Source organism: Podarcis erhardii (assembly GCF_964252035.2).
Source record: "Podarcis erhardii genome assembly, chromosome: 1".
Taxonomy (NCBI): Eukaryota; Metazoa; Chordata; class Lepidosauria; order Squamata; family Lacertidae; genus Podarcis; species Podarcis erhardii.
Window position 1 is genome coordinate 75,986,462 of NC_138497.1, and position 14,449 is coordinate 76,000,910.

At 44.6% G+C, this 14,449-nt stretch overlaps 1 protein-coding gene across 16 annotated transcripts in view; it reads right to left on the minus strand.

The window, feature by feature from the left end:
- Positions 1-14,449, minus strand: part of TNNT3 (troponin T3, fast skeletal type) — a 44,620-nt gene that overhangs the window by 29,795 nt on the left and 376 nt on the right. For all 16 annotated transcript variants that reach the window (XM_081842021.1, XM_081842018.1, XM_081842023.1 and 13 more), the window contains exons 2-3: positions 2,901-2,932; positions 868-881 (exon numbers count right to left, since the gene is read on the minus strand). In XM_081842021.1, coding sequence (XP_081698147.1) covers positions 868-881; positions 2,901-2,920 — 34 coding nt within the window. In that variant the 5' untranslated portion in view covers positions 2,921-2,932. The remainder of the gene's footprint in view (positions 1-867; positions 882-2,900; positions 2,933-14,449) is intronic.

A 14,449-nucleotide genomic window follows, 5' to 3' on the forward strand; every position in this document is an offset into this window, starting at 1 on the left:
CATATGCTGAGAGCGTGAACAAATACAGAGGACAGCAATGAACTACAATGCACAAATTCATATATTTTGAAACAGCTAATATGTTTGGATATGTAATCTTGCACAATGGAAACAGACACAGGATAGAAAGTTACATAGTACTTATTCCCCAGCCTACAATGGTGTTATCTTAAAAAGGCAAAACTTTTCAAAATGCATAGGTTGGAGACAGTCTGCAAATACGGTTTTTTGTTTAATAAAAATAAAAAATTCATTCATTTTTAGGCCATCCTTGCTAATGACTTTCAAAATTCCACAGGGTAACAAGCAGCAATAAGATAATCTTGAAATGAATAAGCTACAAAAAGAGACATATTTATGGGATCCGTGATTGTCAAATCCGTCACCAACAGATGGCAGCAGCTGCATGACAAGAAAGCAAAAATAGGAGGTGGAGGAGAGAGGATAGATATGATTTGAGTGAACAGGAAATCCAACCGTGTGAAACAGGCATTGACCATGTAAGCAAGGTCAACACTGGTCAGAATTCTATAAAATGAGATACCATGATCCTATGCTCATGGTCAGCCAGGACTCAGAATGCTTGTGTATGATGGATTACAGATGGGAAAGGGGAGGAATTTGGTACAAAGAAATGAATGACTTAAGTTATGAGACCTTCACAGTATGAAACCATGACAAGAATAATGGAAACAGATACCCTCTTAGGATTCTGTCTTCTGAATATTTATATATATGCTGAGTACATTTTTAAAAAACTAAGATGCTTTAAAAAACAACACCTAATATGCATTGGAAAGGTATATAAAAAAAATTAGACGCTTTACAACGCTGATATACAATTAAGAAAAGCTTATAAATACTCACCCTCTACTTGCTCCCTGTTACAAAAAAAGACAGACAGAAAAGGAAACAGAAGATAAGACCATATTCAAATTAATGAACAGAGCAATCCTATGTGTGTTTACACTGAAGGGAGTCTGGTGAATGTGCACAGTGTTGCAGACTAAATTGTAGCTATCATGTGATGTACTTGCTGCTTGTAAGTATAATTCATAGATCCTGCCTTATTTGTGCTATCATCTTTCAGCTCCAAGTCATTGTCAGAATAAAAAAATGGTAGAGCATCACTAGTCTGGCTGGAGGCTGGAGGTTTTATGCATGTGAGCACTGCATCCCTCTCTCTGTTTGTCAAGACACTCCATCATGACTTCAAGACTCCCTTGAAAACTAAATTTAGTAGTAAGCTTTCTCTATGAAGCATTCTAGCTTCAGCTCCACTAAACCATCACCTTATCAGTTTTCTGTGTTTTTACCAATGACAAATCTAAGTCTCCTGGGGATGTACTACAGAACCTTTTTTATTTCATCCTGCATGTTTGGAAGAAGAAGAAGACAATTTTGGATTTGATATCCCGCTTTATCACTCCCCGAAGGAGTCTCAAAGCGGCTAACATTCTCCTTTCCCTTCCTCCCCCACAACAAACACTCTGTGAGGTGAGTGGGGCTAAGAGACTTCAGAGAAGTGTGACTGGCCCAAGGTCACCCAGCAGCTGCATGTGGAGGAGCGGAGACACGAACCCGGTTCCCCAGATTATGAGTCCACTGCTCTTAACCACTACACCACACTGGATTAAATTAGTTAACGTTGTCTGAGGCTGCACTGCTTTGTTTTATCAGTGACTGGTTTTTATTAAAACAAAACAAATTCCTTCCAGTAGCACCTTAAAGACCAACTAAGTCAGTTCTTGGTATGAGCTTTCGTGTGCATGCACACTTCTTCAGATACACTGAAACAGAAGTTTCCAGACCCTTCTATATAGTGAGAAGGTGGGTCTCACTATATAGAAGGGTCTGGAAACTTCTGTTTCAGTGTATCTGAAGAAGTGTGCATGCACACGAAAGCTCATACCAAGAACTGACTTAGTTGGTCTTTAAGGTGCTACTGGAAGGAATTTGTTTTGTTTTGACTATGGCAGACCAACACGGCTACCTATCTGTAACTGGTTTTTATTAATTAATGCATACTAATGTCATTTAATGCTGCATGTTGCTATATTATATCACGTTGGAAACTGTGCTGCGATCATGGTATGGCTTCACTTGCACATGACACAAACCAAACTATGGCTCAGCATGAATGGGGAAGCATGCTGGCACACAAGGAAAACATTGTGGCTACTTTGCTCCTTCCCTGCTTGTACTGCTGCCGCAAAGCCACAAAAGCAACAAAGTCAAGATTTGGCTTAGTGTTATGTCCGAACCAAGGTTTGTGGTTTGCTCTCCACAAACAAACATTGGTTGTTAATAAGAACAAACCTCAGTTACAAATCACAACCCCAGGCTTGGACATAATGCTAAACTAAACCATGGTTTCGCTCCTGATAGCATGGTGGCAGCAGGTGAGCAAAGCAGCAACAATTTGCTCCCTCTGCACCAGGCATACTCCCTCATTCAAGCTAAACCATAGTTTGAATTAGTGTTGAGTGCAAACCAGGCTTGTGTGGTGCAGAACAACCTGGGTTTCTAAAATACATAATAAATACATAATATGTGCTCTGTTTCCTCAGTATTTCACCACTAACCTCCTCTTTTTCTTCACCTTAATTCCAAACTATACAGTTAAGAAGTTACATTCTGCCCATGATCTCTGCAAGCAGCAAATAGCACTGGCTATTTAGGGTTGTGGATTTGGCCCTGGGTCATATGACTTCATAAATAAATAAATAAATAAATAAATAAATGGAGTAAAATTAGGTGTTGCTTCTCATTGATTTCAGAATAGGTCATGACTTTGTACCTGTGAGGGCCAGTTGTTTCATACTACCAGAAAACCTCCCCCCACCCCCCCAAAAAATGCCCTTTAAAACCAATGGTAATATTGATATGCTTCTACTTACACTTCTTCGTTGTCAGACATGTTGGCAGGTTTCTAGATGAAAGAACAAGTGAAGAGCAGAATAAGTATGTGACATATCACCCATGCACACCTGATCTATCTATAGATGTAAAAAAAAATCCCATGATATGATGTGGAGCAATGGCAATTAAATGAGTTGAAGAAGGGATTATTGTAGCAATACAATAAACCCTACAGTAAAATTAATCATCAAATGGGAGGCTAGCCTGTCACTTGTCTGAGCCGAACCTTATAAACTACAGTAATTCATACACTTAACTCCAAGTTGAAATAAGATGTCAAACACTGTGGTATTCAAGCCCTCCAAATTGAACTCACGTTATTATGAGCACTAGATGGAACACAATCAGGCCCTCACTGTGTGATGTATATGTGAATGGGCAACTTTAGGCATGTCAACCTGATATCTGGTAGTGAGAAACATTCCCCTAGATCAGAGATGGAAAGTCACTGGCCCATGGGCTGGATCTAGTCTGCAGTCTAGTGTGTCACACCCACCCCACCCACTGCCACCACAGCTAATAGGCATAGAAAAAAAGCTCCCACTGGGTCCATATCTCTTTCTCAGCAACCAGCACGGAAATACCACTGGGAGAGGAATGCTGCAATCCTGTCTGGACTACTGTAATGCACTGTTTGGGGGGCTGCTCCCGAAGATGGTGTGGAGACTTCAGCTAGTGCAGAATGCAACTGCTAGGCTAGTTAAGTGGGGCAGCCCAATGAGGCCATGTGTCACTATTCCTGCAAGAACTGCACTGGTTGTTAGTGAGGTACCAGGCCAAATTCAGAGACTTGGTACTGGCATAAGTCTTAAATACCCCAAAGAGCACCTTCTTGGACTCTACAGTTGGCAAGTAAGGCCTTGCTGTGGTACTACCACAGGGGTTGCCCAGTTGGCAGTGGCTGGTAATAGGGCTTTTTCAGTGGCAGTTTCCCGTTTGTGGAATGCCTTCCCTAGTGAGCTATATCCGTCTTCCACTTTGCTGATTTTCAGGGTAAATTTAAAAGCATTCCTGTTTACCCAGGCATGGTGGCTGAAAGACAATATTCCTGGCAGCCCGGCAATAACATCTTGAGAAAACGTTTTCGCTGGGGGTTTTTATTCTAGAATGTTTTTAAACAGTTTTTAGATATATTTATCATTTGCTCTGCTATGTTTGCCACCGTGATCTCCTCTGGGAGGAAGGGTGGGATATAAATTGAATGAATAAAATAAAACACAGGCTCTGTGTGTGAGTGCATGCGCGCACACAAACACACACACCATTTGCTGTGGTTACAGGGCTTCTATTCATTCCAAAGACAACTACGACGAGATCAGCTGCAGGCTCATTTGTTAAAGGGTGGATGGAAAAGTGCCAGAATTAACAAGGTTATTTGGGTAACGTTATCTGGCTAGCTCTTGTATTTACTACAGCCAGCTTTAATACCACTGGGTAAGCTCCGGAAAAACCTGGGATCATGAGGGATTTGGGTTCCCACTTTCCCAGCATAGCAAATGGTGCTCAAGGCAGCAGAGATGCTACCACTATTTCGCCCAAGCAGCTAAGTGCCCGGTCAACCTGGCCTTGCGTTTGCTGCTTACGCTGCATAATGTGGCAGGAGAAGCCTCAGAGGCAGTGGCGTAGCGTGGGGGGTGCAAGGGGTGCCAGCCGCACCGGGCGCAACATTTTTGGGGGCGCACTCGGAGCTCTCTGCCCCTACCTGGTCCTGGCTCACTCTCTCTCTCACAGTGCTGGCTGTGCGAATCTGATCCGAGCTGCCGGGTCGCCGCCCACTGTGGAGGGGGAGGGTGCCAGGCGTGCATTGCGGAGCGGAGAGAGAGCGAGGGAGGGACTATCTGGGGGAGGGAAAATGCAGCGGCCGCCCAGCGCAGAGCTGAGCGCAGGAGAGAACTACATCCGACCAGCCCAGTTTTGGAGGGAAGGTGTTAGTTGCGGCGGAGCCCTGGCGCCCCGGGAGGCTGGCCGGGCCGGTAATGGGGCTGGCCGGTGGCGCCGCTGCCATCCTGCGGACAAAAGGGCTGCCGCCCCCGGCCGAGCCCCCCCCCCCCGAAACCAGGAGCAGCTCTCTGGTGCTCGAGGGCTTCGCAGGCCCTTCATCTCCCCTCCATTGGCGCCTCAGCCCCCAGCCCTGCCTGCGCGGCTCCTGCGTCTGGGGGCGCGCTCGCGCGGATGGGGTGCCGCTCCCCGCTTGCAAATGGTGCCCGTAAAGTCACATCAGAGACGCCCCCGGGACCCAGTTGCTGCCTTCTTCCCCGCCATGTGATTAAGCCTCGCACTACTTTGTGGCAGTGGTGTAGCGTGGGGGGTGCAGGGGGGGCCGGCCGCACCGGCCGCAACATCTGGGGGTTAGGGTTAGGGGGCGCAAATCCACGGGTTAGGGGGCGCAAATTACTTGCCTTGCCCCGGGTGCTGACAACCCACGCTACGCCACTGCTCAGAGGAGGACTGAAAGCACAGCAACAACTTTTTTGGTGACGGTTAGCAACACCTTCGCAGAACTATTTTTAAAGGGTTAGAAAACCTCGGAGAGGTCAGGGACGATGAGCTCTGCAAGAGGGATTTCGTCCAACATCCAGCAAAATTCATGATGGACGGAGCTTTAATTAGAAAAGAGAGGCTCCTCCCCAGGAAACCCAAGCCCCGACTTGAGTTCATTACTCAGCTGATATATGAGAGGAGTCTTGAAGGAGCAGGCAGATGGATGTGCGTCCTAAAGGAACATCTGCGGCTCACAAGGTTTCTATTTCAGAAGGGTCTAATAATCCTGGAGGCAAGAGTCCTGCCATATAAGGGGTCCTGCCCAGCTCCCAGTGACAACACTTAATGATACAACGTAAACACTCCGAAGGGTGTGCACTTAACACTGCCCCGAACCCCACCCGTTCCGCTGCGTCGTGAGGTTTTGAGCGTTCCAGTGATAAACCCCTAACAACAGGCAGAAAATATTTTGGTTTTGAGGATGGTGTGGTACAGGCTCTCCATAGCAAAGAGGAAAACACAGAAGAGTCACCAAAGTCCCCTTCCAATCTAACTGTTCCCAAAATAGTTTTGGTCAGTGCTATTTTTCTAGAAAAAGAGGTGCTGGAACTCACCATGAACACCTCCTTCATTCTCTTAGGATGGCAATGGCGCCCACCTGAGAGGTGTTGGAACGGCTTTTGTCCAACACATCTATTTTAACTTTTCTTCTGAGCTTAGAAATAAAGATGCACAAGCACAGACAATTTTTTAAAAAACGATTTATTTGCTAATGCAATTCCAAGGAAGCGGGGCCCATTTTAGGTGCATCATGAATCTGTAGGGTGGTTGCTGCTAATGGTAGAAATTGGCCAAGAACCCCCCCCCCCCGCCCTGCCAATGGGACCTCAACTGACAAGTCATCCATTGGACCAACAACTGCAAAAACGTCTGTGAGCATTTTCACACATCTTTTAAAGACGTGTAAGCTTTTAAGTGAAAAAAGTAAGATTCCAAAAATGGGTTCATTCTGTTGCCCTTTCATATATATATTCTTCTGCTGCTGACAGATTGAGAAAAGGTCCCCACTGACTAGGGATTCCATAATGGTCATGAGAGTCTTGTGGGTAGACTACCAGTAAGTACTAGGTCCTGGGAATGTGGCAAAAGAAGATACAGTGGTATCTCGGGTTACATATACTTCAGGTTACATACGCTTCAGGTTACAGACTCCTCTAATCCAGAAATAGTACCTCAGGTTAAGAAATTTGCTTCAGGATGAGAACAGAAATCATGCTCCGGCGGCGCGGCAGCAGCAGGAGGCCCCATTAGCTAAAGTGGTGCTTCAGGTTAAGAACAGTTTCAGGTTAAGAACAGACCTCTGGAATGAATTAAGTACTTAACCCGAGGTACCACTGTATTTCATTGCCAGGATAGGGGTTGAAAATAACAGGAGCTTCTAGGCAGTGACAGAATGGGTCCTTATGACTCATCGAGTCAAAGTTTGCGTACCGGACTTGATAAGTGATTTGCTCCCTGGACAGATTTTTAGCCAGATAGGGATGCAACTTTCAGAAAATCTCAATGATTGCATACATTATTATGTTTGTAATATAGGCATATTCCTATAATAACCAGCACTGAAACAGATACATGCAGCAATGCCTATAACTGATCATTATGTATTAATAAACTATGCTGAAGAACTAGGGTACTACATGGAGCATGACTCCTTTATACATATGCTATAGGTATTTGGGGGCATAGAATTTTGCATAGAATTAGTCAGGCTTTAAAACAAAACCTGACGATACATGAGTGACTCGGACAAAAGTAGGCACTTGATACAAGAGATGGCAAAGCTTGACTAGGTCAGAACCACCAAATTCTGTGTATAAATTCATTCAGATATAGGGTTGAGCCAAAGGAAAGTAGTACACAGTCCATGAGACATCTACTCCCCCTACAAGACATCCCCTCCCCACAGTAATGTGGGGTGCTGCTCACCTGACCTCCCTCCAGCTGTGTTGCTGCTGCCTATTGAGATAGAGGGGCAAGGTGGTGGCGAGGTCAGATTCCCCGTTGGTGCATCTGCATCACACTGACCTCCCCATCGCCTCACCTCATCATTGCCTCCCTGACTAGGTATGCAGCATCTGTGCAACTGGAAGAAGGTCAGGTGAGCATTGCAGGCCCCCCATGACATCCACCACTGCCCTCCCCAAGTGTCCATGGAGTGTGCCCTCTAACAATCATTCAGAGCACCGTCTGAGGAAGCAGCACAGCATAGAATGTTCTTTGCAGTCCTGATCAACTACAACTTTGGAACATTTTTTGTTTTTTAAAAAAATCACCCTTCTTCCTTTTCAGCAGTGACAATGGACAAAAGATAAAGATATCAGTGGCTGCTACTCACAGTAGCTGTATATCAGGCATCTCCAACCAGAAGATCATGATCTACCAGTAGATCCCTGGCTGATCCTGGTAGATCGTGGGACCCTTATCGATTGCGGGATTAAATAAAGTTTACAGAAAGTTAACAAATTTAAGCTGAAGAACTCTGGGCAATCCTACCCCCCAAAAAACTCAACAACTCTGGGCTCAACAATTCTGGGCAATCCACACACACCCCCCCACACACTCACTCCTCCTCCCTCCAATGACAATGGGTAGATCACTGTCAGGTTTTTATACTGGGAGTAGATCACAGTCTCTTGGGAGTTGGACGTGCCTGTGTGTATATCACTGCCAGTATCAGAGGCAGCATACCTCCGAATGCCAGTTGCTCGCCTCCTCCCTGTGGGCTTCCCAGAGGCATCTGGGCTGACCCCTGTAGGAACAGGGTGCTGGACTAGACCAGCCTTTGGTCTGATCCATTGGGGCTCTTTTTATGTTCTTATGAGCAAATCTGGCAACGTGTGGATGGAACTCCAGGCAAATAAAGCTAATGGAGAGCAAGGGCAAACAGCTGTGAACTACTATGAAAAAAGGTAAAGGGCTGTAGGCCGGGAAGGGGGTGTCTTTCAAGAACATCTCATTCCCCCAAAAGCTCCTTTTTGTGTCACAAACATTCCAGAAAATCTGGTTCAGTCCTATTCTGGCATGGTTTCCAGATGGTCTTGTTTTCTTTTCATTTATCAAATGAACCTGCAAGAGGAGGAAACGAAGTGAGGATTAGGCCGAGGGGTCGGCCTCTTTTCCTTTGGCCCTAGCCCCACCCCCACCCCAGCCGGCTGACCATTGTCCTAGCTGGGAGGGGGTGGGACGATAGCAGGAAAACCCACTGGGTGTCACAAACCCGCCCACCTGCTGGGAAGGGAGGGCGGAAATTCTGCAGAAAATCCAATAAATAAAACAGCAAACAACCCAGAAATGGTAAATATGTATCAAATGGGTGGGGAAAATCTGAGATGGCATTCTGATAATGACAATGTTATGTGGACTCTGCACACAAAAAATGCACACTAAACCATGATGTGGAAGGGCCATATCATCCAAACTCTACTTTTTTAAAATGGTGTACAGATTTTGAATATGTGCTTCTTGGTATATGAACATACACACGTTTGGTGAATTGTTTGTAAAAAAAGGGGGGGCTAAATTGTAATGAGGGCTTGCATCTGATAAAAAATAAGCAACAATATCATGACACAACTCAAATACTTGAACAAAATAATCCAAATGACCTGGAAATATTCAGGTGATATGGATCATCACCATTTATGATAACTAGGCTACGCCCTGCACTGACATGAAAAAACATGGAAAACAAGGAAAAACTGACATGGAATATTCATAATGTTAGAGGAAATACATAGGCGGAGATTGGCTGCTCATTCAACTGGTTCTTAAATCTGAGTGTCAAAGTATTTTCACTTTGTCAAGAAGAAAACCATATATTCTAAAGTTGTCTCAAAGCTGGACTCTTTAACACTTTCAAACTGTTTCTCCTAGGCTTTATGCACTCTGGGACATGGCAGTCTGGGAGATCACCTTGTAAACAACATCATGGGAATTAAGGACCACCTTCCCTTCCTCTGATATCCTGTGGCTGATAGCTAAAAAGGAGAAGAGCCAGGGTTCAGTTTTCTCCTTTACCCAAAATGTTCAGTGGTGCTAGAAAGTTAGCAAGTAAATGTACTCCACATGCACCTTCAGAGGCACTCGCTTCTTGATGGTCCCAATGGCATATCAACACTGTACATTTAAATAAGACTCAAACCTGTTCAGCTATAACAATTACTGACCCAGGAAACAGGGGAAGTGCTGTGAAAGGGCTAGAAATACCCCTCAAAAGAATCCTCACATCAAAACTGAGGCTGACCCAAATGCACAAGCAACCTAATCATTTCCCTGTGGCAGCACTATTTTAGTGCTTCAGTATATTGCGCCATTGAAGCAGTATACAATCCCAGAGATGCCACTCAAGTATTCCTTTCCATTGCTGCCTGGATATAGTTTTCGGATCATGCATGTCCATGCAGAATCTGAGAATTGCATTCTGGTACCTCCCACCCTATGAGATAAGTGCTGCCCACCCTCAAAGCTCCTGAGGGGGACCAGTTTCAACATCTAAGGTAGATGTGCCTTCTTTCAAAGTCCTAAGGAGCCTGGTTCAAAATAAACTCTGTTTTTAATCTTCTCCCAACATTTCGTCTTATAGACAACTTGTGGTAGGACAGTCTTTGGAATGTATTCCATATCCTGATCTATCAGACATCCCAATTTGCTGGTCTTCAGGAGACAGTAGAAGACTTGGAGCCCAAACTAGATGAGATATGGAAGTTTCATGAATGGATCTTCGTTTTTTTTTTCCAAAGAACAGTAATAGTTACAAAAGAATTCCCACTTTGATTGAAGAGGATATTTAAACCACCACCTAAACTAAACTGCTTTCTCAAGCTACTATTCTTGCCACACCAGAAAGAGGGAGGGGGAACAGAGAGAAAGAGAGAGGCATTTATATTATACCTGCTCCCCCCCCTCCAAGCTCTCATCAGTATCAGAGCCCACAAAAGCTGCTTTGAATTATTTCAAAAAAAGAAAAACAAAAAGCTGGGTCAAAAATGCCAAATCACAGATTTCTCATCCCATGCCCTTTATCCTTTTAGGACAGTTTGCTGTAGTAGTATTATTAGCAGTAGTACATGCCAGTTTTGCATGACTTTAAAACATTCAATGATTCTGTCAGTGGCAAAAGAGCCAATACTACAATAGTTACCAGGCAGGTGCACCTTATTTGCAGTTCAAAGAAACTCCCCCCCCCCAAAAAAAAACCCTCTGTAAGGCCCTCCCTCCCCGGTGCAGAACTGCAGAAGTTATAAATAAATGCTCGAAATGGAGCCAAATCAAATGAGACAAAGTGGATCATGATTCTGTCACATAAATCCCCAGGCCCATCTCTGCTTCCTGCTCTGAACTATATGTTCCTTTCGGCCTAAATCTATTCCAACTCTTGGCTTTAAAAGCACAGTCCCCATCTCCTCCAGAGCTTCTTAACAGCTGAGAATGTACCCATCTTCCCCTTGATAGATTGAATTCACTCCCTCACACCTCAGAAGCCATTTATGAAAATAGCCTTCCTCCTATCAATCATTCCCTCTCCTTGGCCATACAAGGGAGGTGAGGCGGCAAGATGATGAGAGGAAGATAGAGAAAGAAAATGGGCATGCACTGGAGAGCAGACCTGGCAGGTAAAGCTAGAAGTTTGAGGCGGGGGTGGGAGTGGGGGTTGCTGGCACGAGAAAATCATGAAGCAACTGTCCGGGCCACCATCTATCATTTGGCAGATAGATCCACTCCCCTGGCAGAATATCTAGTCAATCTGACTTATCCGATAACCATCTAGGACATATTTCTTTACACTCCCTGCATTTTCTTCCTTGCCCTGTCTCAGTAGAAATTCTTTGTAGCCATTTAGATGGTGGCAATGCAATTCTATATTTGGGACCAAGACTCCAACAGCCGGAGTTTTTAAAAAAACCAAGCCCTGAGAGTAAGAAGCAGCAGCCCAAGTTGCTCGTTCCTAATCCCATCCATCTGTGCTGCTGGTCTCTCATGCCTCTGCTCATTTCCAAAGCAAGCAAAGTCATCTAAGAATAAGAAAGACTCGGAAACCTGGCCTATCGATCCCCTTTCACACAGCTGCACCCTCTGCTGGACTGCTTTGTGACATTTCTGTTAAGGATCTGACAGCAGAAGGCGTCACAGATGTTGTTCAAACTTTCCGCGCAAATAAATGCAACAGGAAAACACATTATGGATGGCTATATGCTAAGGTGTTACATAAACCAAACGGCAGCCAAACTCTATCTCAATGTGATCGTTTCATAGTTAAACATCCACAAGCCACAGAATTTTCCCTTTAAAACATGACGCTTTGAATAAAAACAACTGCAGGTTTGCAGCATTATCCTCTGTGTATCTGCTCAGAAGTAAGTCCCATTAAAATCAATGAGGCTTAGTCTCAAATGTGCAAAGATTTCAACCCAAAGATAGATAGGAATATCTGGTCAGGAAAGCAGAATCTTCCACATGGGGGGGGGGGAATAGTCCAATGACAAGTTAGCTCATGATAATGCAAGAAAAGAGCAGATTGGTTGGTCTATGCAGAACGGGGCAAAGGGTAGATCTAGATCTCCTGGAAGGTCACAATCAGTCAGCAAGGATTTCTGACTCCCAATTATTTCACAATCACAGAAACATGAATACTCCCCCGTACCACCACTCCATCCAAAATTATACTGGAAGTTTGAGTGGATTTTGTGTGGAATTTTTGTGTTCCGTTCTGGTACTCAAAACAAATTCTCCAATTCTAAATATACATATTTTGCACCAGGCTCCAATTGGTAGATTTGAGATTCTAGTGAGGGGTGGAAAAAAGTAGATCTCGTAGGCCTTCCCTGGTCTAAGGTGAAAAAAGATACTGGTGTCTGTCAGACAAATAACATGTTCAGACACGCACACAAGATTGCTGCACCCTAGCCCATAGAAAAAGTTGCTGCTTATATTCAAGAGTAGCCAGTCAATGTGGCCCAAACCTAAATTATGGTGAACACACACACAGTTTGATCGCTAATGCTTCAGAAGGTGAGAGTGGCAGGGGAGACCAGGGGTGGTGCACTGGACCTTGTACTTCTGGAAAAACAAGGGAGAAATTCTAGTTCACTTGTTGTGGGCTGATTCCCAGATTATGGCTGCCACACGTGGCAGTCCTCGTGTGGCAATGTTCTCCATCACAGCTCGAACAGCCAAAAATGGCCTGCAGTGGCATGGAGAAAGTTATCCAATCCACCTTGTGAGCTGCTGTGGACAAAATGACTTGCCATCTGGGGGCAGAGGCTGCCATGCAGAGTGGTTCAAAGCAGCCTCTAGAAGGAAGCACTGATTCTTCGTCCTGTGTCGTCACATAGCCCGGCTATTTTCAGGCAACATCCTCACTGACCAAAATCACATTTCAGTGTAGGAAAGCAGATTCATTCTCCCCACCCGTTCCTTTTTGGGAGCAGCATGTGTCTCTTTCTCCGTATATGGTGAAGGAAAAAAACAATACACCAATTAACTGTTGGTATGCTCTTAATCAAAATGACCCCAACATTTGTGAAGATTGAGAAACAACCTAATTCTATGCACCTGCTCACAGGTAAGTCCCAGAGATTTCAATGAGGTTTACTCCCAGGTAAGCTTGCAGCCTCAGCCACAACAACAAACATGCTACTGATACACTTCTACTCAAAAGAGGCCATTCATTGATTCCTCAGTCATTTTATGCTTAGGCCTGTTTCCTGCCAAAGAATTTTTATGCCACTGTTTCCCAATATGGCAACTATCTATTTAATTTAGTGCCTTGCAATCCCCATCAGGTTTGATCTGCTTGTAGAAACTTGGCAGGCATATGCAAACTGAAGAATCCTAACAAATCCTAGTCAGCCCCAAACTATTCAGATTCACACTTTTTCATCCAGTTTATGGGAACTGCATAATACGTGCAACATGTTTCCTTATAAACCATATACTTTGCATTCCTGGAGTCCAGCATTACTTTTCAAGGAAGTGAATTACATTTATTACATTTTCACCAGTAGACTTGGGAATAACCAATGCATGCAATGTGTGAACAGCTGCCAGGCCGTGAGACTCAATATCACTTCATCTCTTAACTGAACTCCCATCACGTTTGACACACTGAGTCCACAACTAAAACAATCCCAAACCATGCCACTATAACTCTTTGAAGCCAATGGGATTTTGCCAAAAAGCTGTACTAATTAGTATTCACTTTTATTTCCACAGCCTTCTGAGACTGCCCTCCTTTTCAATGGCTACCTCATTTGACATAAAAGGCTTACTTTTATCTATCTCTACCCTAACTTCTATCTCCCCTTTGTAGTTAAATTCAAGCTGTGAGGGAAAACTCCACCTGGAGCAGCATTTTCAGCAGAGATTATTACAACCACTGGAAGATTTTGAGAGCTTTGTGTACAGCAACCTAGTGGTACTCGCCTGATGTTTTGAACTACAACAGCCATCACGCTGCAGCCACCATGGCCATACAAACTGGAGCTGACAGGCATTGTGGTCCAAAACATCAGGAGGGCGACAGGTTGGGAAAGCCTGGTCAATATGAGATATACTTTTCTTGACAACTTCCAAGGCCACATAGTGCTCACTTTTAGGCTCCACTTTTGAAATGCTCTCCCTCCCTCATCTGTCTATCATCTATCTATCATCTATCTATCTATCTCTCATGGACTGCCGCTGCTTATTAGTACAACCTTGAAGCAAGCCCCCCTCAAAAGAGGTAAGAAAAATGGTAGGCCCAACAGGGAAATGACAGCGAGACATGGACTTAGGATGTGTACATACTATAACTTTTAAAGCACTTTCCAAGCCCTCACAGAATTCTGAGCACTGCAGTTCACCCCTCACAAAGCTACAATTCCCAGCTGGCCTTAACTAGGGTCAAAACTAGGCTTTACTTCACCCAGGTGAAAGACCCAGTTGGGCACACACAACCCATGCACATTTGTGTACACACACACACAGGTGGGGAGCCTCAGTGGCGCCC